We start from the raw sequence: 27,392 nt of genomic DNA on the forward strand, positions 1-27,392 counted from the left end.
GCTCCAACTCTTCATCATACCATCTGTAGTAATTGATGGAATGGCTCACTCTTAATGAAAGCTTATATGGATTTATAGGATTTCATTCAACCGCAGGACTTCATTAGCACGGCCATAAAGTGTTTGGGCAGGGAATGCCACTCAAAACATCACAATCAATAATGTCTTTTAAGTCAAGTGTTGTTCAAGCAGATCGCATATGCAGCTGACTACATATAATAAATATGATTAAAATACTTCAAAAAGGAAATTATATTAAAGGAACACAACCATTAAGTCATTCCTCAACTGAAAAATTGATGGCATTTATTTGAGGTCTACTTTTATGTTGTCCTCTGCATTACCTTCATGAACCTGCAGACAGGCGATGGTATCAAATCATGGAGAATTAATGAATGCGTGCTGATATCTGTCGCAACCACCAATCTCCGGCCATCCACCTCTTCACCTAAACTCCAGATGTCGATGGACAACGATGCCAGATCGCCACATGTGGGAATGAGTATGTCTGTAAGGAGCACAGGCCTGCCAAAATCCAGCGTTACAAACCTTCTGGCTCCTGTGGAAAGTAAAAATTAAGAAACATACTGGTGGAGAATAACCACAACACCACCCGCAAATTTATTATCAGATAAGACCATTATTCTTTAAGACAGTCAGCAGTGATACATAAGATCCCATATTAACATTTAAAAGAAGTTTATCTGTAGGGTTGGCTAAGTTTTTCCAACAAGTAGGGAACTATTAGGAAGAACTGTGTTTATCAGGAAGGCCAAATAGGAGTTCCTTTTGTTCCACTCTTTGTCCCAAATGAACAAGCTGTTTGGAATCTCCAGGGAGAGAAACAATTTATACAGGCTTTTATGACATCTAAAATATGCAAGCATTGGGTAGGCTCTAATATCTTTGCTATTTCTACAAAAAAAAGTTTCTTTGTATAATTATTCTATGTTCATGCAATTAACATGTGTCAACCATCCCGTGTTCTTTGAAGTATACTGCTCTTCCTAATAGCACTAAATAATTCCATTCTTCTCAATACTCTACCATAATTGTTACCAACTTTCACAAAAATTTGTCCCAGCACACAATGTTCTTGGCTGCCACAGTACTATTTGCGGACCGTGTTAAACATTTTGCTAACATAATTAAGCTGGAGAAGGGAGCAAAGTAAATCTGATTTGATGGGGAACGTGGTATAAACAAAACAAAAAAAAAAAACAAAAAAAAAAAAAGATTTGCACAGAATCTACACATGAAAGGTGAACAAATGCAGAAAAAAATAAAGCTGGTCTTACCAGAGTGCATTCTCTCGATTATAATGGACTGGTGAGGAGGAGGTTGCAGAAAGTGAGAAGCATGAGAAAGAGCCAATGCAAGACCAGATCCCAGCTGACTCTGCATATAAAAACATAATTGAAATAAGAAAAAGAAATCAAGATCAATAAATGAAAAAGTAATTATTTACAGGGAGCCTCCAACTCGGCGTTTAATTATATCTCCCCAAATTACAAAATTGAAAAGTGAGATTTTATTCCAGCGGGAACGCTGCAACCGCCAACAATAACGAGGAAAGTGTAAATATCTGCTCACGGACGTCAGGGTGCCTCCTTCTTGAAATAATGCACAGGTCCAAACACTGCCACAAGCTGGCCGCGGCAAATAAAGGCCAGAAAATACCTTTTTTTCCCCCATCATTTTTAGAACATAGGCAAAACATTTTGTCCACCTCTTAACAGGGAGAAACCAAGGCAGAACTACATTATATATATATATATATATATATATATATATATATATATATATATATATATATATATATATATATATATATATACACACACACACACACACACACACACACACACACACATCATGAGAAAAAAGGAAAAAGTAATTCTGGTTCAAATAAAGCTTCTAATAACTTGAAATGACGAGCCTATTAGAATATAATCCAGTTACTCACATACAGACATCACATGGTGTGAGAGGCGCTCAAGTATAATGATTTCATATATCAATACTAAACACTAATTTCTACTTAACAGAAGGATTAATTAAACCAAATTTACCGTTCTTGGTTTGTTTGCATTTTTGCTCTGTGCGGCAAGAATGGCGGGGGGAGAGTCGATGACCGTGCCTGGGAATAGCTGCGCCAGCTCTGCGTTGATGGCAGCGGACACTGCCTCGTTGGGAGGCGTGAGCGGAGGGGTCATGAAAAGAGGAGTTGTTTTTGGCGTAGGTGGGATGACATCGGAAGGATGAATAAAGAATCCTGGAGCGGCCACAGGGTTGGAAGGTACAGAGTTGTGGACCGGACCCACTGCCGAAGCTGCTGCAGCTGCCGCCGCGGTGGTCTGGTGCAGTTTTGCCTCCAGCTTCGCCTTCTGGAGAGAGTAGATTATTCAATAACAAATAATGTAGATCACACACTACAAAATTCACAGAAGGAAAAACAAAGCCATGAAGATCATATTACCACATAATTATGTTTTACATCTACAAATTATTAAAACACCTACCACGAGGCAAGCTTGACACCGCGTACCTGATCTCCACTACGGGACCAAGTAACTATTTCCGCGGTATCCGAAGGTGCTATATTATTATATTACCATTGTGAGAGAATTTAACCAGACATAGAACAGGCAAATGGCTACCCAGAATCCAGGACGAGACCAAGGACTGATTACGATTTGCGTCTTTACAGAGAAAAGGTGTGCAGACTGGATGGGCTGAATGATTTTTTCTTTGTTTATATTAAAAATGGAATATGGTGTCAGTGCCATTCTTCTACGTTACTGCCTTCATTAAAACTACCAATATATTATATATATAGGATGCACCGAAATGAAAAGTCAGAATTCATGTGGCCAAAAACGAAAATGACCCACACACTTAAAAAAAACAAACAAAAAAATCCCCACACTTATTAAAAGTAACACACCAAAATTGGACAAAAAAAAAATATATATCTATATAAACAATCACATGTCCTACCATGCCCAGGCAGCCAATACATGATGAAACCTGGGTGTGAAGGAGTGTGTGATGGAACTGTGTCACTGGGGCACCTGGAGAGCACTGAAAGCAAGCCTGCTACCCACAGATTATGGACCCTGTCTCCCTGCCGTGGTGAGTGGGATTGTTGTCCTCACCTAGGACCTAAACTCCCCAGTCTTGCATCGCTGTACTGGTTAGTGGGACAGGTGCCTCTTGTCAGCCCCCTGCATCCACAACCCTAGGAGCGACGGAGCTGTGCTGCCCCGACTGAACTGTTTGCAGACCCAGTTGGGGTCTGGCCCCAGTTCAGTCTTTTTAAAGGAGAGATACGTGACAGAAGTACCCCAAGGTATTCAGAGATGGCTCCAGCCTGGCTGCAAAATAAAGATAGAACAGGTAGGAATCAAAAGGATTGCTGCCAGGGGAATTAAAGGTGTGGTTTGTTTACATGTATCTGTTTCTGTGGATATATGAGGCTATGTTTTACAACAATAAAATGTTCATTCTTTCTGTACTCAATTCAAGGTGGTTGTGTCTAATTTTTGGGTACACATAGCAGGGTTCCAAGGTGTGCATGCCGACTGGTGCAGGAAGTCATTTCGGAGACAACAGGAGGATACATCTGGGTGATCTCTGGGAGTGACTACAGCTCAGGTGTACAACCAGTTACACTGGGCATGATAGGAGTGTGATTACAGCCTCCCTATGCCATGCTACCCCCCCACTTACACATCCATGCGTGTACACACACACACATTAATTTACTCATTCACAAGCATTCATTCACTCACTCATATACTCATTCATTCACAGATACTTATCATTCACAGATACTCATTCATTCCTTTAATCACATTTACTCCATCATATACCCTCACCCATCCCCTTACCTTAACTGCAGATCTCTCACTCGCAGACTACCGCAGGGGTCCTGCTGCTTCCCTCTGTGTTGCTCGCACTCTGTGCAAACCACTTCTCTTGTCCCGGGGAAACGGAAGAAACGGAGCAGGGTCATGCAACGTGACTCTGCTGGGTTCCTGCTTCTCCTGGCCGGTACAAGAGATGTTGCTATGCACAGGTAAGCAGCAGGGCCCTTGGGGACGATTATTTTCTGCCGTTTTTTTTTTTATTTGGGAATTTTGCCGATAACACCCTTTCGGCCGATATATTTCGGTGCATCCCTAATATTGACTTAACGGACTGAAATCCTCGTAAGATTTGGAGGGAAATTATATTGTTACCATCCAAATCACAGGAAAGGACCAAGTTACTAACGCCATACAGCAACGTTATTTCCAAACACAGAACAGAATTTCAGAAAAAAAGATGCTTTTGTACTACACAGTAAGTTAACTAGTTTACAAGTTACTTTAAGCGTAAAGAATAAGTCTTTACATACATAGATCCTCAACTATGAAAACACGTTTTGGACCAGAAGGTCTATATGAAAGAACCCAATGCCACACTCCTTTGTTCAATATGCCATAGAAATGCCCTTGCATGCTTCAAAATAATTGCTTAGACCTTAAACCTTTTCGTTCCCATAAACCTCTCTGTCAGCAAAAGGTATTAAAACCTCCTCAAGCAAGGCTCCACGACAGCACATTGGACAAGGGTTTCAGTGCCTAAGCTGTCAGCATGTAGGGTTCGAAGGGTAGATGAGGATATGTCCTCCCACCTGTTGCTGAAGCTTCAGAAGCTGCTGCTGTTTCTCTTGCAGTACCTGGAGCTGCTGCTCTGCAGAGGCCATGGCATGAGAAAGCGACTGTAACGCAACCTGGGCGGCAGAGCTGAGGGCGGACGAGGCTTCTCCGACAGTCCCGGCGGAAAGACCGCCAACAGCAGGGGTAACTCCAAACGTGCTTACTGGCATGGAGCAAAAAAAAAAAAAAAAAAAAAAAAAGAACATAGGCATGTAGATCAAAAGGTTCTTTTCCAGATGGTAACTATAAATTATTTACCATTATGATATCAGTGAAAACACTTATCAAAGATGTTTGATTTTCTGTTGTATTTTCATAAAGATACAGCTATTACATTCCCTTAAATGCATCAGCTGAGTTTCTCTTATGAACAGTAATTTTCTCTCACCACTCCACTCCAGCTGCTTGGCTTATGTTCAGCAAAACACATGGCTCCTGCTTGCCAGCACACCAGCCAGCTACAGCTCGTGCAAGAGTTCCATGGGTTCTAATGAGACCCCCTGTGTGGGGGCACACTAGACTGTCTAGAATCATGATAACTCTACTGTATTGCTATGTTGATCCTCTGATTTCAAACTATTCATTTAACCACACAAATAAACAATTCTATGATGCACAAAAAATGCACACACTTTCGTACACGTCAACACATTTAACAATTTCATTAAAAAAACAACTCACAATGCATAGAAGAAACATTTAAAATATAAATAGAGGATAAAAAATGTGTATATACCAGTGAACGTACTTGCATCATCCCTCTCAATCCGTGTGCCATCGCTGGTAGACACACATGTAAAGTGCAAAGGTTCAACTTCAAGCAATCCTGTAAGAGAAGTGAAACTGCCTTCTGCTGCTGCGCAACTGTTAACTTTCCCATTGCCTGCGGTATAGAAAGGGTTGTTAGAACATTTGTGCTAATTTAACTAGACACGAGAAGGCCTTCAAACCAGGCCAAGTGAGAACATTTGCTACATAACCTACTGCCTGTCAGTGGCAAATAAGGAAAACCACTAAACCCAAGGGCAAATATGAGGCTACCTTTATGCAACACTATGAACGACAATTTGGCGATTCTAGGTAGGATTAGATCAACCCCAAAAACCTTGATTCCCAACCACAGGACCTACAGTGAAAAACAAAAACGTATATGCAACTCGCCTAAAAGGACATCTGACAGGTCAATCTCATCCGACTGGACTCCAGAACTGCTGTTATATACGTTTTTACAGGATGAGCCACTCACTTCCAAATCAAAAAGTACAGGATCAAAGGGAGAACTGTACAGTCCATATCTAAGGAGAGGAAAGAGAAAAGGGGTAAAACACAGACAGCTCTAATTTGTTTGAAGGCCCTATACCAAACATTCACATAGGTTCCTCATATCTAAAAACTAAATTGCGAAATTGGAATGATGAAGAGCTAATTTATAGAAGTGCAGATGGCGCTACACATCCATTAGCTGCAGTTGGCCAAGTAGAGACCCTAAAGGGCTGCTTAAGTCACTTATGTGATGGTGCCTACATACACAACAACTAATCTAAGAATACATTACTCGAAATATTAACTAGTAAGATGAATTATCCAAATATGTGAATAGTTGTGTTCACTGCTGCTTTGTTTTGAGAAATAGGACTATTTCTCAATTTGTCTGATTTAAGCCATCACCCGTCAGCATGTCTCCAAAACCCATTGAGAAAGAATTTCTCACCCAAGTCCGAGCCCAGTTTATTAAGCCGATGGCTTATTCCTAACCTTGTTTGAAGCAAAGTTTCCATGGGCGTCAGCCTGTCCTGCAACTGCCTGGACACAGCGGTCAGAAGGGATGCACAAGCTGTGCTGCAGCCGGCCAGATCTTCATCCTTCACGTAGTTTAGCAACACAAAATACCAGTAGACTGCCCCTGTAATTTAAAGAGTCGGCAGAAAATCAAATCACTACTGTTTAAATAGAATGATTATTTTTAGGTTAAAAAAGAAAAAACTAAACAAAAAATGAAAAAGGAAGCTCACCTCCAGTTGCAGCAGAAGGCAGGTAAGTTATGTTCTCCAATAAAGCTTTCAGAAGGACATATCCAAAACCTTGTTGACTAGGATCACACTTCCCATTACTTGGGATGTAAAGGACACAAAAGAAAAAAAATGGACTTGGTATGACAGCACCATAAAAACTTTATATAACCATATAATATTTTTTATTAACAGTCAGGCCCCACTGTAATCCAACCAATAAAACCAAAAATAATGAAAAAAAAATTAAAAGTTATGGCTATTTAAGTAAAAATATTTTTGAAACAAACCTTATACAAAGAGCCAAGAATCTTGAACACTTGTGTGCTATACTTCTCCCAGCCTCAAAAAAACATGTGCGTACAATGTCCGAGAGGTACTTTCTTGTTTTAGAAAGCAAGCTGTCTTTTCCTTCTCGTAAGCTAGGGGGAAAAATACAAATTTCGATGACACAGGGAATACACAACTTGGTTCTTGTTTCCATTTACAAAATATTGTGAGCTGGCAATAAAACCCAGAACCAATGACTCAGAGTGCATTCACAACAGGTGTTAACGATGAAACACGCAGAAGTTTATCCAAACCACCTAAAAGTTACTGGCAGTTTGGAATATTCGTGAACTGTGATGTAAATAAAACCAGTTTAAAAAAAGCCAACTATGTAAAACTGCGCATCTCAAGGCCGTTATCATTCAACGTCCTTCGATACCAGTTTAATGAGCTTTAAACCAGGGTAATAAGGTCATTTGCTGGCTAGTTGACCAGCATTTTCATACCCTGCTGGATTTAAGATGACAATTAAGATTATGAGAGTATATGAAAGGGCAGCACCACCAGGATCTAACTATACCTAGTTACAAAGTACATAAGATTGAAAAAAGACCTAAAGCCATCAAGTTCAACCCTTCTACCTAACCTTCCTATTCTTGACCCAGCCACAGTCCTTTATACTAAGCGCTAAAGACATATATCATATCCAAGCACACTATTGCAAAAAGCCCTGAGTTGGATAGATCATAATACAGAGGCACCGCCAGTTACACACATTGCAAGCTGGATGGCTGAAGAGATTAGAGATGTTCAGTGTCACCAGCAGACCTGGAAGCTTAATTATCAAGCATGGCGATCTCCTCCAAGCTTTGTGGCAAAAGGCCTGATGCCGTCTGACTAGGTCAGCATACAGCATTGCAAATAATTCTGAATAGCTCCTGTGTTGTCATTTTTAGGTGATAATAGTTTCTCTTACCTGCCAGGACCATTAGAATGCACACCAGCCAGCCAACAGAGGATATCTAGCACCAAGCTTTGTGCATGCTCAGTTGCCAAGCCGTCTTCAGTCTTTTTACACAATGTGTTAAGAAGCTTCTCGTGAAAGTCTGAGAACTGCAACATGGCACAACGTTGTATTCTGGGGAAAAGAAAGGCCACACAAGTGTGCCTAGTTTAACAAAACATTTTATCTAGTCCACACACGGCAATTCTTCATGTTTTCATTAAAACACATTAAGCCATTAGAATTGCTGCATGTCACATTTTATTTATACAGCAACAGTATTCTGTAGCGTTATTACAATAGGCTAGTATAGAAAATTTGTAAAATATACAAAATTAACAATGTGAATACTTCTTAGTATATACACTGGTGCAGAACGAGAATACACGTTTGCAAGCTTACGGTGTATTAGGCGTGTAGCCATGTAAAGAGGTCAGCGATCTTAAGGTAGGATGGACACATAGCAAACACATATGCTTAAGAAGAAGTGACCGCCCAAAGCATTGACTCCATAAGTCAGTCACTAACCTTTCCTTTGGAATACAGGTTTTCTTAAAGCGTCGTATGGTGACTGAGACTTCCTGGAGTAGGTCGCACCCTCTGAGATTATCAATTTTACGAGCGGAGTTGCTGGTCTCAATTTTTGTGGCAGATTTGTCCTTTAGAATAAAAAAAAAGGCCATTAGTTGCAGAGGTGAAGATAACACAATTATTGTACACAGAACAGGAATAATGCATATTACAGCACACTTTGTACACTGTGCATATGATATATGTATAATCAATACCAGATTGCTGAGTTTTATGGTCCGTACCTTGCCAGGTACCACCTTAGCCAGGAGCGATGCCAAGGAATGCCCCTTCATATTCTGCGGCTTCAAAGGTGGTATTCTTACAACTGGCCTCGTTCCGCCATTGCACAGTTCATCGGACCCTCTGTCATTTACCGCCTTCACGTGGATTAAAAAGGAGCGATATTTTCCACCAGCCATACCTTTCGAAAGAGAATGAACACAGTGTGTGTTGGCCCACATATAAGCCCAAAATGTATAGATCATAAAATCAAAGGGTGGTTTATCATAGAAACTTCACAAACCTTGCCATACACTGGATCGTTATTTCCATCTCTAATCATTATTGTCAAGTAAAGTATTAATAAATAACTTGATTATAACAAGTAGGCCAGAATAAATTGCGGCAATGATGAGCCAGAAGGATAAGCAATTAAAAACATAAAATGCAACAGGATCTCACACATTTCTCTGACTTACTCAATAGATTAAGGAACGATGACGACAAATTTACAAAGGAATGGAATTACCTTTTACAAGTTTCGGGCTGGTTAATGTCAACATCCCGGCGTGTCCTGATAGATCGAGACCACTGGCTAACCATACTGGACCACATAGTATATCTTCCTTGTGATCCTCTAAAAAAGGACATAGCCGAGGACCTAAAAGAGGATAAAGGATTGAAATAAAATGAAAAACATGATTTTAATATTTCACTATTATGGGCTTTACTTTACCTCCAAGCTACACTATACTATGGATTTTTTTTTTTAAGGTTTAATTGATAGTTTGCAGAAAAGTTGAGTTTCTCAATACTATTCATTGCGAAGTACAAACACTGGAAGGCCTCTACGGCTAAAAGATCTGAGCTGACTTTATATAATGCACTATTTAAGTGCGGAGACTGAATTGATCATTAGACGATGTCGTCTTATAATCGAGCAAATACGGTATAGTAAAGGAACAATTGAATTCCCCTGACGGCCTCAGAAAAGAAGAAAGCACTTGTAAGTACTTTAGGAGTACTTAACTATGCATTATTTAAAAAAAAAAAAAAAAAAAAAAAAGGGGAGGGGTTTAAGCACTTGTCTGCAGCTGGTCCAACGAAGCAGTGTAAGGAAAGAGTTTCCACTAAAATCATTGGGATCGCTTGCCACACAGGTGCACAAAGGTCTGAGAAGACCCCTGCCTGCAGTGGTTGCTGGACCAGCGCTGGAGATGACTGGAGATAATAAGCATGTCACGTGCAAGGAATCGTGTTCAGCAGATCTCTTGCACAGAAAATAGCTGGGGACAGAGGGTAGGAAGCAAATGCATATGGGGGATTTTGCCGAATTGGCACTATGAAAATTTCAAAGGGACCAAATGTAGCTATTAAAGTGCATGTGATGACTGGAGAGACCCTTTAAGAGAGACATGAATAACTAAAAAAAAAAAAAAAAAAAAAAAAAAAAAAAACGTGAGGGAAAAAATAAAAATACAAAAGGGAGGATAAAACTTACACTGAGAATCTTCAACTTCCATGTTCTGCATATCTTCACTTAAATCCACAACTGCAGGTTTGCCGTTCCTCTGCATATCAACATTGAAGGCCGGAGACAGAGGGAATGGTATGTGTCTGTCCACAGGTGCCTCTACAAAGGGAGACATTCCAGAAAGGAATTTTGTTCATCAGTAATTAGCATGTAACTCCATCGAAGCAGAGATCTATGTCTCAGAATGACAGTTCTTTGTCATCTCTACACCCCTTCCCATACAACAGCTACTTCAACCAATCACTGGAAGCCAGCAACATCATAAGGATGAATAATCACGCAGCTTGTAAGACATCAAAGTTAAGATAATATTGCTTATTTTAATCTGCAAACAATTCCATGACAATACTCTGTGTATGAAGTTACAAAATGTTTTCCTTTTTTTCCTCCTGCCTCACACTTTATGCAACACATAAGGTTTCTAAGACATATCTCACCAGACGGCATATAGTAAAGTTGGATTAGGAGTTGGCCTACTTCTCTAGAACGTAAATATACATAATTTCCTTCGTTCTTACCGTTAACTTTAGCCAAGCCTGGGGCCTTGTTCTTCAGTAACGTCACTTGGATTTGTGGAATGTTTGTGATGTTAGAATTCAATAAAAATTTGAAATCCACATGACCCACCATGCAGGCTTTAGGCAAGACCAGTTCAAACACATGTTCATCCCAACTAGCGCTAAGGAGGAAGCACAAAAATACAGGAAATAAATTTAAAAAATGACAAGGCTCATTAAAAGAAAAAGATGGACGGGTATCTGTGCGACAAATTTACTTCTTTAGCTACATGTTCATTATAGTATTATTGTACAAAAATCATCCCATTCTCCTTATCCGTTTTGTAGGTAATAAGATCGATGAATGAAGGTAATAAGATCGATGAATGAAAAAGAACAAGTGCAAGAAACAAATGACTCCTGCATACGTGCATATAAAAAAACCCAAAATTGAATAAAATCGAATAGAAAACCAGCAGATGCTGTATATATGTTACTCGGCTCTATACGAGGTGACTTGTACCTGTCGTTCTGTAGCTTCCATGTGCGGGTATGCTGTGCTGCATCTCCGTGGTGCTGCTGATGCAGGTGCTGCGGATGGCGCCTCTGCTGCTGCTCCTGCTGAACTTCCACCCAGCACGGGGGGACAGTGGCGGAAAACCTCGGTATCAAAGTCTCGAAACGTGTAAGTTCCACTAAACACGTCAACATTTCCAGGGAAAAGGGTTGTTCCGCCAAAAGGTCAACGCCTAAAGAGAAACTATCCGTTAGCTGCTGCCGTGGCACAATAGGTTTATTTTGTCCCAGTAACACTATATATGATGGTGATTATAACAATTGTACTTTTATTCAATTACTATGAATTACCTGTGATGCCTGGGCTGCTGGGATTGGACAGAGGCTTGATTCCCTCCACTAACTGCTCCACACCCTTTGATAGAGATGCATCAACAAGTATGTCCGTTTCATCAAGGTCATCACAAGTGCCACCAATCTGGAGAAAATGAAGTTCTCCTCCTGACAAGAAAAAAATGTATACATTAAATATGATTAGTATTGTACAAAGTAACATGGTGCTGACAAGAGCTGGGTTATAGATCCAATAAGCATTATTTTCTTATACAGAAGGCATCGTCGTAGTTCATCATTATTTATCGACTAATACAGCGCAACCAGAGTCAGCAGATACGTACAGCGGGCAAACAACAAGTAGCACATAACATAACAATTCGGAAAGAATGAAAAGTCAAGGCGGCCCACATATATCACAATACAGGCTATTCCTAATGGCTATGCTAGTAAAGGCCTAATTATGCTAATAAAGTTCCTCTGGGTGATCAGGACTGGGACATTCAATACGACAAGGCGTAAGTATTGGTCTAGTAGATTGGGCCACGTTATCAGAGCTCAGCACGTACAACAAGGCACTCCCAAACTGTTGCAACACCAATACAGTTAAGATTTTTTAAGTTTCTATGCAACAATCTATCAGTTCCTCCTCCTGTTTTGAATGGCAACTGTACTGGGCAAAATTAGGACTGGAGTCAATCAATTATTTCTGGGCTTTCAATAGTATTAAGAATTGAAAACAAACCATAAAAACTGGTCTGGTACGATCGCTTCTCCAAACCATGCCGATGTGCCCTGACATGACAACTAACTTTTCAACATGTGGATGAGAAAACTTGGACTATCTTCAAAGCCAAGGACCATTTAATGTTAGAAAACTCTGAAAGGAATAAAATCATTTGCAGGACACTCCAGCCACCATACGCACGTTAATGCATATGACAGCCGAGCGTCACCGTATAAGCCAGGGCTCGACAAATCCCAGGCGCCAGGTCGCCATGGCAACTGAGAATTTTGTCCTGGCACCTTGGTGTTTGTCAGCCTGTTACATCCCCAAAAAACCGCCCCCACATCGCGGCATTATAGGGGTTAATTCCCGTTTTGTACAGGGCTCTGCTGCAGGTGGTCTGCCTGGAAGCCCAGCAACCAGACCAGCAACAGCAAAAACGAGCCCCCACAAGCCCTTTGATGACTCCTGTAGGCATGGAAGCCTACAGAAGTCAAAGAGACTCCCCCTGCAATGGCTGGTCTATAGACCAGCAATTGCGCCCCAGCTGCCAGAAGCAGCTTCAGGGACAGGGGGAGAGGGTTCTTTGGTCTCCACATGAGTGTGGAGGCCAGCCCCAACCCTCCCCTGCTGCCTGATCGCTCCATGAGAGTGACAGTGCAGTGTTAACCACTTAAATGCCACAATTGTGTATGACACATTTGTGGCATTGCAGGGGTTAACATTTGTCCCCACGAGCTTGTGGGGACTAAATACCAGTCAATGCTGTGCTCCAATGGAACATCAGCATTGAAAGAGTAAAAATTTTGTACTGGTTACCTAGTTCCCTGGCTTGCATGAGGGGCGGTCTGCACGGGTTACGCATGAATAAACGTCATGTTAAGTCAGGTATAGGGTAATGGCTTACTGCCTATAACGCTTTCATAGAAAATACCCCATGGCGTCATACTTTAAAATCTCTATTTGTGAACACTACTATCTGATATTCCGTGAGAGATGCCATGGGGTACCAGACACGCGTATCTGGTTTATTCCCTAAATGGAAGCTGGCAGAAGCCTTTGCAGGAGAGTTGCATTTTCACCTCACTGATTTCATGTTACATTGTGAGGGGCCAACCCTAGCGCGCTTCTGATCCAAAAACTGCTTACGGGGTCCTGGAAAAGGCATATTAAAAGCAATGATATTGTGAAAGTCCTCTCACTGATAACTACAAATTACGCTTGGCCAGCTGAGCCGCTCACCAAGAAATCTGCTGGAGATACGGCTTTGTATCACATGGTGACTTCTGAAAGAAGAAGCCAAAAATGTCCTGCAAACTCCTGTTTAAGCGACTAAACCCCGTTATAGTTGAGACACCAAAACCAGTTAGCATCTAGAGAGCTTTAACAGTAAATCTGGGCACATGGATTGCCTGGAATTTATTTTTCATCTCAAACAAAGATCAGGATGTTTTTCCTCAACGCGAAACTCCCCATTTCTGTTTTCATGTTGAATGCATATCGGGAATCTGCTTTGCATTTTACTACGTACACAATTGGTGCTGGCATTCAATAGTTACTGGATTTATTAGACTCCTCTGCCTCTGCTGAAAGCAGGGAGCGCAGTACGCATGCTCCGTACAAGTCCCGTTCTACTCGACAGGAGTAGCAGCAACATCAGCCAATCAGATGTAGGATATCTGAATGACGTTTTGATAGCATACATGTGATTGCCGCCTGCTGCTTCACTGAGTTTAATGCGGCAGCTTCTGACCTTGCGCAAGAACTATACATACTAATGATAAGACTTCTGCCTTCTGCCAACTCAAATAACTAAGGGTCTAAATCAGCTTTAAATCTAAAATGCATTGGAGTCCATGTATTATAAACAAGATACAATGCTGGGGTCTAGACCTTTCTTTGAAACACAAATTTGATACATGTTGATAATCTTCCTTTACATACTGTGAAGCTATTAAGAGTAAGATGTCAAAGTGGTTAAAAAAAGCATTTTGGTACTTAGCAACAGTACAAATGCTTACCTTTTGTGCATGCACACAGTCTGTCTGTCCCTGAGCAGTAAACAACCGACACAAAAGGATCTACTTCCTCCGTCCCCTCCTTTTTAGGGGGTTCCACTTTGCCCATAACTTCAAATGTTGAGAGATCTAAGATTTTCACATATCCACCTTGAGTGGTTACTACAATGAGGCCCAAACTCTGCAAGTCAGATTTCTTCTCCTTCCCACTGACATGTTTTGGAGCTAAAGGGACTTCTTCTGGGGACTCCTCACAGTCATCCTCTCGGTTATCCAAAATGTCAGGCTGTAGCAAAATAAGCGAGGTAACTGCATCCTGGGGGTCTTTAATGTGGAGAATTTTTACTGGTTCCTCTTCTAAAGTCACTATCCTGGTTGTATAATTCATTTTGTAAATTAATAAATAGCCACCACTCACTCGTCTCTGGTCTGGTTGGATAATCAATGGGTCGTGAACGTCAGCTGATGATTCACAAGGGATAACATTAACACTGGTACCATTCACAGCACCAAGATTTGATTCAGCTTCTGCTTTCCTCCTACTACAAAGTGCAGAGTTTAATTTGTTTAAATTATTCAAGGCCTCTACTTGATTTATTGCACTCAAGGACTCTGCAGGGCATTTCTGCAGCCCTACTAAAAGATGAAGTCCATCAGCACAAGGGATGATTGAATCTACACAAAGGTTCTCCTCCTCTGCAAACTTAGGCAGTCTCATACACTGCACCAACGTTCCAGGCTTAGGAACCATGGAAGTCCACTTGTCTGAGTCTGGAGATGCAAGATTGGCAGTAGCCTCAGCAAACTGCTGTATATAAGTAACAGGAGGATCCTGCAAAAGCAACTGCTCTTGATTATCCAGTTCCATTTCAATGATCTGTGGAACAGTAAACCCATCATCATGTAAACTTTTGCTCATAATATTGTTCATCTGAGAAAAGAGTTTCCCTGTTCTTTCATCAGACTCCTTGACGCTGTACAGGAGCAACACAGGTAAAGTCCTTTTCACCAAAGGAGAATTAAGCTCAGAATTAGTGCCAGATTCATTGTCCGTTGACCCCTGCTCGGACGAGCTTTCGCCTGGAGTCCTGTTTAAAGCATCAAGCGACCTGCGGCAATTGCTACTAGATGGGGAGGATGCAGGAGATCTGTATGTTAACAAACCACCAGTTAATAAACAAGGAAAGGGAATGTTGTGCTGTTCTATATGCTTCTCCTTGGCCTTTTCGCTTTTGCATCCAACTAAAGAAGGGTTTGCCCCAAGCTCCTCTAAGTCCTTCACTGTGTCTTCTAGTACATTTGCTACTATCTCCCACTGAAGCTTCTCTGGCTGCTGGAGTATACTAAGGGCTGTGATATCCAAGCTCATTTCCAGGGTTTCCTTTTGTGATGGGTGACCTAAATGTAAAAGCAAAGAACGCATTATTTTCTGATAAGTCTTGATACTACAGCAGATGTTGTGATCAGTCACCCTTCTCCACCCACCACAGTTTTTTTTGCATACCTGGGCAGATATAAATAAAAATATTTGCATCCAACAATGCTATATAAAATAATTTTTAAAGTTCTATTAAAAAAAATAAGAATGGGGGAGGGGGATAAATGGAATTTTAAGAATAACCACTTACCGGTAATAGAATCCGACCTAGAACGTTCTTCACTATCAGAATCATCTAGAAGGTCATCACTGGAAATGCAGACATTGAAGGTTCAATTTACTAATAAACATCAAAATATATCAACAATGCTTTGTAATGTGTCTCGACGAGGTGTGCACGAACAGCCCAAATTATCAATCACCTATTAAATAAATCCAGCGAGGTAACCTGGAAAGGCCAGAGACATCCAAGTCATCATAGCACATCATAAACCTACCCAAAGGGATAGTAACCCTTTATCCTAAAAACTTAAAAAATTATGCAGAATAAAAAAATGGAAAGAAAAAAATCTTTGATTTGAGGCAATAATTGCTTTTAGATATAGTTATACAAGCATTCGACAGATGACAGCGCTCTCGACTATGTTGGACAAAAAAAAGACTAACTGACCTGTCTCCTTCTAATTTGGGGATATCAGAACAACTGGATGAATCTTCTAACCAAGCCAACGTAGGTCTCCTTGCCTCAACAGCAGAGCCAGAGTCTCCTGTAAGAACTAAAAGCTGACCTATTGCAGGGTCGTAAGCGTTCACCTCGAACTTTAAGTGCACCTTCAGAAAAGAAAGGATGATAAGAGATGCATGCATTGGGAAATGTAACACTATACAGGACTTCCTAGAAGCCCCACGGCAATAACAGAAGTACCTTCATGAGTTTGGACACATCCCACACGCAAATCTTCCCTCTCTTTGTTGCAGCAGCTAGGAAATGAGGACAGTTACCGACTCCAAAGCAGGATATCCTGTCTGTGCCATCAGTACAGGGAAACTGTGCCGGACAAGTTGCGAGTGTGACTGACAGGGGTACATTTTGTGTGTGTTCGCCTTTTACAAAGGGGCAGTTTGGGGAATGTCTCTCGTGTTCCGACCTGTAAGGATTCATTCAAGGATTATACGCTTATCTCACGGCGGTACGTCACATTGCAATTCTTCATCCAGATTCGAAAAACGCAATACAAAAGCCATAAAGAGGGGAAAGTTTAAGCGGTGCCCCCTCTTCGATGCTGAAACATTTCAATGATATGTTACCCAATACAATAAAACAATACCCAGTAGTGATTTCTGACCTGGGGGGGGGCTCTCTGCCATAATAGAGCAGCTTACTGAATGGGGCAGTAGGGGACATCTTTCTCATGGGTAACCACCTCACTTGCATAACTCACCATGGTTCATCAGTAGGCTCCCAGCACACTAAACACACACTACACGTGAAGCACATGGCCCGGTCATCTCCCGAGGAAGCCGGCTATCAACAAAAACAAAGTTGTTAGTTTAGCAAAGTACTTACATTTTCACCATCACATTTAAAGGCAAAACTAGCAAGAAAGTATATATTATATATATACACACACATATACTGTACACACAGCACCGTGCAAAAGTTTTAGGCAGGCGTGAAAATGCCTTCGAAAATAGATAAAATGTCTCATTGCTGAGCTCCCTCTTGCCACGATGCATGACTTTTGACATTAAACTGTCTTCAGCAACAGTAAGGATGACTGTTCCTTGCCCAGTTTGATTCCTCCTACACAGCTGTTTCAGTTAACGGTTGCGTTGCAACCTAAATATTACATTCGTGATCATTAGCACCTCTCTGGTATGATCGTTTAATCACACGCCTAGCTATATGCTTAGAAAATCCCTGACTTTGAAAGTGTATGTAGAAGAATTGATGCAGTTTTGAAGGCACATATTAATTTGATTTAGAGTTTTCTTCTGTTCACTCACTTTGCATTTTGTTACATGATACAAATAAAATAGTAACTATTTGTTAAAGTATCTTTCATACCTGCCTTTTGCACAGTACTGTATATGTATTTTTATACATTAAGTTTTTTTTTTCCTTCAACGATTAAGGTGCAATACTTAATATAATCCCTGCTGCTCATAATAAACTAATAACTTCACTATATAAAAAAACAGTAATACGTTTTGACAATTTTAAGGGGGCATTGCTGAAAATCTTATGCTTCAGCTCAATGCCAAAAAATAACAAAGAGCAAAAGCCACTTAAACGCGCTGCTTTTATTTGGAAAGACAGAATAATTGTCATGAAAAAGTTCAGCAAGAACCTTCACATATTGTTAACCAGTAGAAAGGGACAGAATTAAAACGAAAAATATATGGAAAATATCAATAATAAATATAAAAGACTGTATACTACAATCTACATGTAGTGCCTGGAAAACATAGGAGAACTATGTCAGTTAGCATAATGATTAACAGTCTAGCACACGAGAAAAAAATTGTGACGTGTATATATACAGCGCTGCAAGGAAGAAGCTTTAAACGGATGAGGCCTCACCTGATGATAAAACCCAGCTTGAGCCATAGGGTCTGGCTGTGCCCACCTGTAGCCTACGTGAGGCCATGATGTGAAGGTCTCCCTTCTGTTTGCTTCACTATACATTAAGGACCTTAAATATAAAAGTAATACACTCTTTAGCATACATTTTCCGGACTTCCAAGTACGTATAAAATTATTACTATAAAAATGTCAACTGTCGTCAACGGATATATCAACTGAATCCATGCCAATATCCCCCCCCCCCCGAACATGTACTCTATAACACAAATTATTACATTGGACAAAATCACCTGGACAAAATAAACCTAATTTTTAAGGTGCATATATTACACTCACAGGCAATATAAAGATATTCAAACTTAAAGAAGCATATTAGAGATCGAGGGTGGCACGCTACGTAAGCACATGTTACGGAATGAGTTCCCAATAAAAACACTACATACAAGATGGGAAGCACACAATAACCAGCAGGAGCTAACAAAGTATATTTGCGTATTAACGTTGCATTTAACAATAATTATAGACTGCTTGCCCACTGGTCAACAGGAACAGACACTGCATACATTATACTATAGCAGGGCTCGACAAACTGACTATGGCAGGATCACATAACGCATGCCATGGTTCTTGCACAGTTTTCATATATAAACTGGTTGCTAAACATATGAATTTGCTCTGTATAGAGCCGGATCATGTGCCGAGCAGCTGAAACCCTAGGCACAATGATGAAGTTCATAGTCTCCATGGTAACCTGGCGCCTAAGCTTTGGCGAAACCCTTCAATTTACATACGCGAATTGGTTTATACGGGGTTAGCATTTCTTTTTTGTCAACCTACAACTCGAGTCGAGAGAATGTGTAAGATTATGGTGGCTTACCCTCAAGTAGCGGAAAGTTTAAAGGCTGCCTCTCCTCTAAACCAGAGTGCCATTTGAACAGTCTGCTGTTAAAAAGGGGGACTATTGCCATCACAGCTAATCCATTAAATAAAACTAGGTATAATTATGCTTTTCTAATTTTTAATTTTGTTTTGGAGAAATATAGTTTAAAGGATCACCCAATGGAAGCCTAGATCTGTGCTTTGGAGTGGCAAGGTCAGTACCTACTAATCAACTAATCCTGATCTTCTCACCATTCTTCTCACAAAGACTGCTAGAAACAATCATGGAGATAGCATGATGGGGAGGAACAGTCATACCACCATCCCCCATGGTATACACATAAGGCGTGCTTCACATACATGTTGCTTGAGCACAGAATTGTAAAATGTAGGATTGTGCTTTATAGTATTGAAAGTTAATTATTTGGGAACCTACACTAATCAATCCCCTGACATAAGTAACCCAATCTGCAAATTTACACCCCTTGTACCCCAATCGCCCTCCCGTGTACTACATAATGCTACAGGCACAACAGGCAGTCAGACGTCACACAGCAGGAGGTGTCAGAAGAGCCATTTAAAATGCCAATCGGATTATTGCATGAAGAAGAACCTTCTGGTGTGAGTGCGCTCAAAAACCCATGGCCTTTTATCTAGTCCCATCTGTCTTAACGGAGGTGTAGCCTATTAGCGGATAATCCACTGTCATTTAAAATGTATAAACATATACACAAGTTACTTAGACATCAAAACTAGTGTGAGATAATTGTCACATACAATACTGAAGGTTTTTTCCCCAAAAAATATTAGGGAGTAACAGAAGAGTGGGTACATAGAAAAGAATTGGCATTAAGCGTTTTCCACACAGGTGTCCAATAAACCAAGAGCGTTGTTTCTATTACGTATATAACCGGCAAGCTGCAACACAAGTAGGACGTACCTATCTACTGATCGGCCAGGCCCCACACCAAGCTCCGGCCGGGCACTGGATAACAAATAAGATAATCTGTCCATTACAGAGGAGGCTACAGGCAATGCCGCTATATTCTGATTTATCTTCTTCAGCTCATTCACAATCGCACACGTCACAGACTTTAACACGTGATGAGGAAGATGAAAAGTAACCGTCGCCCACTAGAAAAAGAAAAAAACGTTTAAGACAAATGAAAAAATTTTTTTGAACACAGCATTTTGATAGGTTGTCCAACAGCAAATCTTGTAAAGGGTCTAAAGCTCCAATTCTACATTCTAAAACATATATTAACAGTTTTTTGTTTTTGTTTTTTTTTTTAGGGAAAACCAAGATACATACAGGTCAATAACTTAAATATTCAAAAGTTCTCTCTCTGAGAAAATGCTGAACGAAAAGATTTTAATTATGATATACAATGCATTTTTGCACTTCTTAAGTTACCGATCCGTGCAGGCGCTTTCCATTTGAATCATGCTCAAGTTCATGTTTTATGTTCACTGTCAAGGTATCATTTATATTTTTACTCTATGATGTAGTACCTCAGCTGATTCATTGCTACGCAAGGATTTAGGATTAAAAATAGTGAAAAATGACAGACACGTTACATGTTACTGATAGCGTCCAACATCTGCAAAAACAAGACCATTTGGGAAAACAGAGACCTATGCCAAGGACTTTAATAAAATAATGTATTTTTTTAAGATAGGATTTTAAAAAAAGTCTCTATTTTTCTCTACAATGAATGGAAGTCTATTATAGACAGAATTATATACAATAATGATATGATGTTGTATTATTATTATTACCAAGAATTTACAGACTAACAGATACATTAGGTAAAGAGGGCCCAGCTCGCAAGCTTCCGTTATAGAGGATCACTCAGTATGGACATGTAACTATTATACGTATCCAACATAAATAGGTAAAACATTAAATATTATATGCAGCGACAACATAACTGCTTAATATTTATGCCTGGTTAGCTTAATTTGGTGCATCTCTGACTAATGTATAATTATCACGGTCTGGCAGAAAAACATGCCAAGATTATGTAGCTACGCTGTAGTAAACAGAATGTCTGGCTTGTGTGTGTAATTATTTGCAATTATTTGTGGTGATTATATATACACACAGACACACACACACATATATATATATATATATATATTATACATACATTACACACACTCTATTCTCAACTTTTAAAATGACTTTAAAAATGTCAGCAACGACACTAACTCCTGTGGATCTACAACTCCTATCACTATAAACTAAACTCTGATTTAGGGACCATTTGTTAAAAAAAAGTTGAACCGTTATGATGAACTATATATATTATAATATCACACTTACATTTTCTGCCAGGTGAAGCACAGTATCTGAAAGAGGTACTACCATTTCCTGGCAGTAAGTCATTTCACTTGCACAATTACTAGGTCTTCTTGCTACAGGAGACCTTCGATGGCCTTAGCGAAACCCTTAGAGCAGGGGTGTGCAACCTGCGGCCCTCCAGCTGCTGCAGGACTACATCTCCCATAATGCTCTATCAGCTAAGGGGCTGGCTGAGGAATATGGGAGATGTAGTCCTGCAGCAGCTGGAGGGCCGCAGGTTGGACGCCCCTGCCTTAGAGGAAGCCGATCATCAGATGTAGGAAATGCAAGGACCTCTTCCTTGTACAAGGCTGCATGCACTCTCCCGCAGCAAGAGAACATATGCAAAAAGTAGTTGGGAGGGCTATATGGAGTTAATGGTGGTACCTTTAGAAAAGGCAAGCGTGATCTTTAACGTATGTCTGTTTAGAGATCATGAGAGATTCCCATTACAGAAACCGGATATAAACTGTTGGAACTAGGTTTGCCATTCAGTACACACCAAGACTTGCGTATGTGGGTGATGGATTTATCAGATGTCTAGGCCAAACATCTAGGAAAGGATGGAGATACTCACATATTGTAACAGCGAATGGGTTCCCGTAAAACCAAATGAACAAAACAAGTGAGTGTCTTACCTTGGCAACTTTATGATTTCCTGCAGTCTCGTGTGAGGTATTTTTGAAGCCATCTTTCAGCTGCACAATAAATGAATCATACCCTTCAGCACTAGACACGTCGATCTTTTCCAGGCAAGCAGATAACAACTGCTGCGCCTACAAAGCAAAGAGGCACAATGTCACTTGACCAAGAAGCGCAGAACAAGTCAGAGGAGAACACATGCTTCCTTAAACAAACAAAAAAAAGTCACAAGCCCTGAAAATATCATGGACCGCTAACAGGACAGGTAGTCCTTCAAAGGTCTAAGCTACTTAAAAGGACAGTTTAATGTCCCCAACACTATCATTAAGCAAGAATGAATATTAAAATTCGCTTAAACAACCCTCATACTGTATATATTATGGAATTGAATGCATTGATTTATACTTCATTGTGTTGTACAATAGGTAAGCATGACATAACTAGAGAATCCCATTAGACTTTAAAACCCTGCTCAAACAAGCTTACAATGGCAACAAAATAATAACTATAAAACATATATTGTTCAGAGGAGAACATATATTGTTCACAGGTATATGTCATGGCTGTGCAGTAACCTAGAAAATTAGAAGATGGTTATGGAAACCTACCTCTGTGACCGGCAACTCAAGGTGGACAATGTCATCAGGTTTGGAAACTGGTGTTTGAAGAGCCGTGTCTAGCAACAAAATGCCATTCAGGTCTTTCCTACAACCCACTGCATAATCATCTACAAAGATTACTTTATCCACTGTTGGGAAATACTGACACCTCACTCGCCCACCTGGTTTTGCTGTTAAATAAAAAAAATATATATATTAATAATACTGAAGACACAAGGCTATACAAGTGTGTGCGTGTACACACGTGCGCGTATACATGTACACACAAAGACATCATTCTCATACAAAAAAACATGACATAAGAAGCTTCATAGAACTTTACATTTTGCATATAACTGTGAGTTTTTACGTTGTGTACCATTAGATGGGTCTTAAGAAACAAGCCAGTTTGATTTTTTCAGAAACACTTAAAAGAAATGGTAATTAAAAAAAAAAAAAAAAAAGCCAAAAATAATGCTTGTGTAAGCTGACCCCAGGGCTTTTACCAACACTGGTGACATGTTAGACAGGAGGCCCCTTAAAAGCACTGTTACCAGGGAAATTATTCCCTTTAACATATAAAATTGGCCAAAACAGCCAAGCTGCTCGGTGACAGTAGATAACAACGGTGTGGCCCATCTAGTCTGACCACTTCTCCTGCTGTAAAAAGATCCTCAGCATGGCCCCAGCCTGCCTTACACCGGCATAAAGGGCCGTAACGTGCTAAACAGGAGGAAGCTTTAATAAAACTACTACGGTCAAATTGCTGTAAGTGAAACAATTCATTGAGCTAAAAAAAAAACAAAAAAAAAAAAACATACTACTAGTTAATATATCTACAGTAACATCTCCTTGAAGGCTCGCTGCCCGTAAACAATCTAGATACAAACCCAACACGCATTTCCGGGTCAGCAATATTAAGAGGATAATCAACAGCTTTCCTGCGGAGCTCTTACAATAGCGGCTGCTAAATTCTCCTTGTGCTGGTAGTTTGACACTCTTTCCACGTTACCCTTTGATCACTAAATCTGACAGAACTGTCTCACGCTTCCTAAACAAATCCCGATCATGCATTTGGAGGAAGTCACTCGCATAAACAGGGAGTTTGGCAGACTAAGCAGGTAAGGACGCAAGTAGAGTTCCCGAAAAAATGCACAAGACCATATTTATGCGCAGTAGCTGCCAGCTCTTTGCTGTATGCATTTGAGCCAATGGACTGCTAACCTGTTTGACAAGCTAACACTCTGCTTGCATGAAGGCGATGGGTTACCCTACGTGCTACTATTCAGATTTGCCAAATATTACCTGGCAATTCAAGGACAGAGCGCCATGGGTCTTTGCTTCTTCCAAATACAGGATCAGTGAAATTGAGAGGTAAAGCTACACCAGAAATAGGATTTTTTTTTCATATCGTGACTGCATTAAACATCAGCATCTGCTTGATGGGGTCTGAGTATTGCAACTCCCTTCTCTGTAGACCTCTGGTTCCAGTTAAATATTTCTGTGATGATTAGCTAAGCAGGACATTGTGAGCTTGGCCAACAGTCAAATCAAGAATGAGGTGGCACATAAGGACAGTGCTGATGGCTGAAGCATGTTTCAGAGTCATCTGAAAGTAATTTGAGTGCTCTAGAGATAAACTATGCGTCCCAGTTCAGTAAAAGACAAAGATCACAATATATTTAAGTTACACTGAGTTGCACAATTTAACAATCTGATAATGTCTGACGTATGTTTTTACTGGGGGGGGGACACTAAAGCAGCATGAGTGTGCTATTTTGATGAAGGAAAAATGCATTTTTGTAAGCAGCTAAAATGTTATAGCTATGGCCAGTGGAAGTGAATGAGCAGGGGCTAAGCTAGAACCAACGTTTGGCTTTTTGATCCATACCTCGGTATTGGACTCCTTATCGGTGAAAGCTTTGCTTTCTGCCTTTACCCCTCTACTCTACACAAGCCTGACTCAAGCTAACATGAGATGGGCTAGATATAGGCTGACATTAAAGATATAAATAAAAATTCCACCACTAGCGGGAGATAATTTTTAGAGCTGGACTCATTATGGTTCTCCTAGGTCACGGTCCAACGACTACATCTCCCATCCTCCTTAGCTGAAAGAGCATTATGGGAGATGTAGTCCTCCAGCAGCTGTAGGGCCGCAGGTTGGACGCCCCTGTCCTAGGTATTAGGAAAAAGAAAATGGTTACTAATTAACAGTTATTTATTGTTATATACAGTCCCCAAGTTTCCTCAAACACAGCCCTATACACAACCATACCGGGCAAGGCACATCAAAATATTGGCAGTAACTCCACGCAGTTTACTCAATAGGTTCACCCTTTGCTGCTCCCAGCAATTTACACCCTGCCTCAATAATTAATGTATTAGCAAAGCTCTGCCAGCCGACACTTGCATAAAATGTAAAACCCACAGCGCGGCTAACAGAACACAGCGCGGCTAACAGAACACAGCGCGGCTAACAGAACACAGCGCGGCTAACAGAACACAGCGCGGCTAACAGAACACAGCGCGGCTAACAGAACACAGCGCGGCTAACAGAACACAGCGCGGCTAACAGAACACAGCGCGGCTAACAGAACACAGCGCGGCTAACAGAACACAGCGCGGCTAACAGAACACAGCGCGGCTAACAGAACACAGCGCGGCTAACAGAACACAGCGCGGCTAACAGAACACAGCGCGGCTAACAGAACACAGCGCGGCTAACAGAACACAGCGCGGCTAACAGAACACAGCGCGGCTAACAGAACACAGCGCGGCTAACAGAACACAGCGCGGCTAACAGAACACAGCGCGGCTAACAGAACTCAGCGCGGCTAACAGAACTCAGCGCGGCTAACAGAACTCAGCGCGGCTAACAGAACTCAACATAATATCGGGATGGACGAAAGTATGGATGACATCATTAGCTTTCGTTAAGGTCAGTGTTGTTGTTATCTGCTCAATGTCACTTTCTCTTTCCTCGGTCTGAGAAACATTGTATTAAACATTAACAGGTCAGGACGCTACAAATAAACAGGTTGAGTGTTCAAAGTTTGATGCAGTTTCTCTCAGGTCTTTATGTGCAAAAAAAGTTTGATCTGTACCTTTGCATCTACACGGTTTTCCCACACGGGAAGAGCCAACAGGTTACTTCATGAATGTTGCCAACAGCTCTTATGAGGACCTTCAGCCTGGCCAAATCCAAAATAAGCACCATGGGAGCTGATCTTAACTAGTCATGTTCAATTAGATGCACCATACCACAGCATACAACAACGTCCCCATTTTGCACTGTTTTTGTGATGGGTTTTCATACAGAATTATTATTCCCATCACAAACCTCCATGGAGAACAGATTTTTGGCAGACTTGATTTTTTTTTGTTTGTCTTATTGGACAAGATAGATCACGGTTTTACTTACAATATTCTTGTTACTATGCCTCAACAAACTACTACAATAATAATAAACTGGATGAATTCTTCTTTATTTTTCCATTACTTGTATAACACAGTACAGTCTTAAATGCAATGTAAAAGGCGCCAAAACAGAACTTTATATTCAATAACTTTTCCACATTCTGTTACAGCATTTTTACTTAGAGGGCTAAAATATCGGTAGGCAATATAGCCATGAAAAATTAGACATGAATCCCCAAACCTGAGGTAGTTTGACACAGTGGAGGGCTAAGCAACATATGACCATACAATGTGAGGAAAACCCCAGTATTTATGGAGGTGTTTTTGAATAGTATTCACTAGGTAGGTGCTGAATTATTGCTTTGTTTTGGGTACTAATTGTCATTCAAGCAGCAACCTGGGAATCTGAATGTATGTCTATTATGCTTTTTAGGTTTTTTGTGCCAAAAAAAATATAATTGCTATACTATTAAACAGACCAGTAAATATATTAATCTTTAAGAACTAGAATGGTTCCTTCACTATAAAGTATACAGAAAATCTTATTTTTTTTTTGTTGTACTTGTCTGCTGGAAGGCAATGCCTTCTTGAATGCTTAGGAGTCAACAGTCAAAAATAAGAAGGATCCCATTTTCCCCCCCAGGGCTGCCTTTGCAGGAAATATGTTTGACTTCATCGAGTATAGCATCTCTCGCATACATACTAATTAGATGTTTTGCTGGACAAAAGCCACTTACCCTAAATTGCTATGCAGTTCATGCAGCTATCAAAGAAAATCACTTTAGATGAATACACTGGTAGGATTAACAAAGAAGTGCCATTATTTCTGAGGTAAGCAAGAAACGCAATAAAATGTCAGAAAAGGGAGTAGGGCGCTGGGTTGTATGGCGAGAGACGTTAATAGCAGGAAGAGGGAGGTGGTTCTGCCGCTTTACAGATCCCTCAGGCCTCACCTAGAGTATCGTGGAGACCTCATCTCCAGAAGGATATTGACACTTTGGAGAAAATTCAGAGGAGAGCTACCAAAATGGTGAATGGTTTGCAGGATAAAAATGTCATAAAAGACTCAATAAGTATATCTTGGTGGAAAGAAGAGAGGGGAGATGTGAAAAACAACAAAGTACAGATGGTAAGCTTA

At 40.5% G+C, this 27,392-nt stretch overlaps 1 protein-coding gene across 2 annotated transcripts in view; it reads right to left on the reverse strand.

The window, feature by feature from the left end:
• BIRC6 (baculoviral IAP repeat containing 6) overlaps positions 1 to 27,392 on the reverse strand; it is a 116,376-nt gene that overhangs the window by 78,237 nt on the left and 10,747 nt on the right. For both annotated transcript variants that reach the window (XM_053461190.1, XM_053461189.1), the window contains exons 2-27: positions 22,844 to 23,025; positions 22,232 to 22,369; positions 20,190 to 20,383; positions 18,368 to 18,479; positions 17,226 to 17,308; positions 16,709 to 16,931; positions 16,454 to 16,614; positions 16,034 to 16,092; positions 14,409 to 15,803; positions 11,679 to 11,828; positions 11,335 to 11,560; positions 10,833 to 10,993; positions 10,282 to 10,413; positions 9,310 to 9,441; positions 8,804 to 8,982; positions 8,517 to 8,647; positions 7,962 to 8,123; positions 7,006 to 7,137; positions 6,719 to 6,816; positions 6,462 to 6,609; positions 5,868 to 6,001; positions 5,443 to 5,589; positions 4,682 to 4,869; positions 2,073 to 2,387; positions 1,299 to 1,398; positions 345 to 559 (exon numbers count right to left, since the gene is read on the reverse strand). In XM_053461190.1, coding sequence (XP_053317165.1) covers positions 345 to 559; positions 1,299 to 1,398; positions 2,073 to 2,387; positions 4,682 to 4,869; positions 5,443 to 5,589; positions 5,868 to 6,001; positions 6,462 to 6,609; positions 6,719 to 6,816; positions 7,006 to 7,137; positions 7,962 to 8,123; positions 8,517 to 8,647; positions 8,804 to 8,982; positions 9,310 to 9,441; positions 10,282 to 10,413; positions 10,833 to 10,993; positions 11,335 to 11,560; positions 11,679 to 11,828; positions 14,409 to 15,803; positions 16,034 to 16,092; positions 16,454 to 16,614; positions 16,709 to 16,931; positions 17,226 to 17,308; positions 18,368 to 18,479; positions 20,190 to 20,383; positions 22,232 to 22,369; positions 22,844 to 23,025 — 5,297 coding nt within the window. The remainder of the gene's footprint in view (positions 1 to 344; positions 560 to 1,298; positions 1,399 to 2,072; positions 2,388 to 4,681; positions 4,870 to 5,442; positions 5,590 to 5,867; positions 6,002 to 6,461; positions 6,610 to 6,718; positions 6,817 to 7,005; positions 7,138 to 7,961; positions 8,124 to 8,516; positions 8,648 to 8,803; positions 8,983 to 9,309; positions 9,442 to 10,281; positions 10,414 to 10,832; positions 10,994 to 11,334; positions 11,561 to 11,678; positions 11,829 to 14,408; positions 15,804 to 16,033; positions 16,093 to 16,453; positions 16,615 to 16,708; positions 16,932 to 17,225; positions 17,309 to 18,367; positions 18,480 to 20,189; positions 20,384 to 22,231; positions 22,370 to 22,843; positions 23,026 to 27,392) is intronic.

The sequence above is a fragment of the Spea bombifrons genome, chromosome 3, assembly GCF_027358695.1.
Source record: "Spea bombifrons isolate aSpeBom1 chromosome 3, aSpeBom1.2.pri, whole genome shotgun sequence".
NCBI lineage: Eukaryota > Metazoa > Chordata > Amphibia > Anura > Pelobatidae > Spea > Spea bombifrons.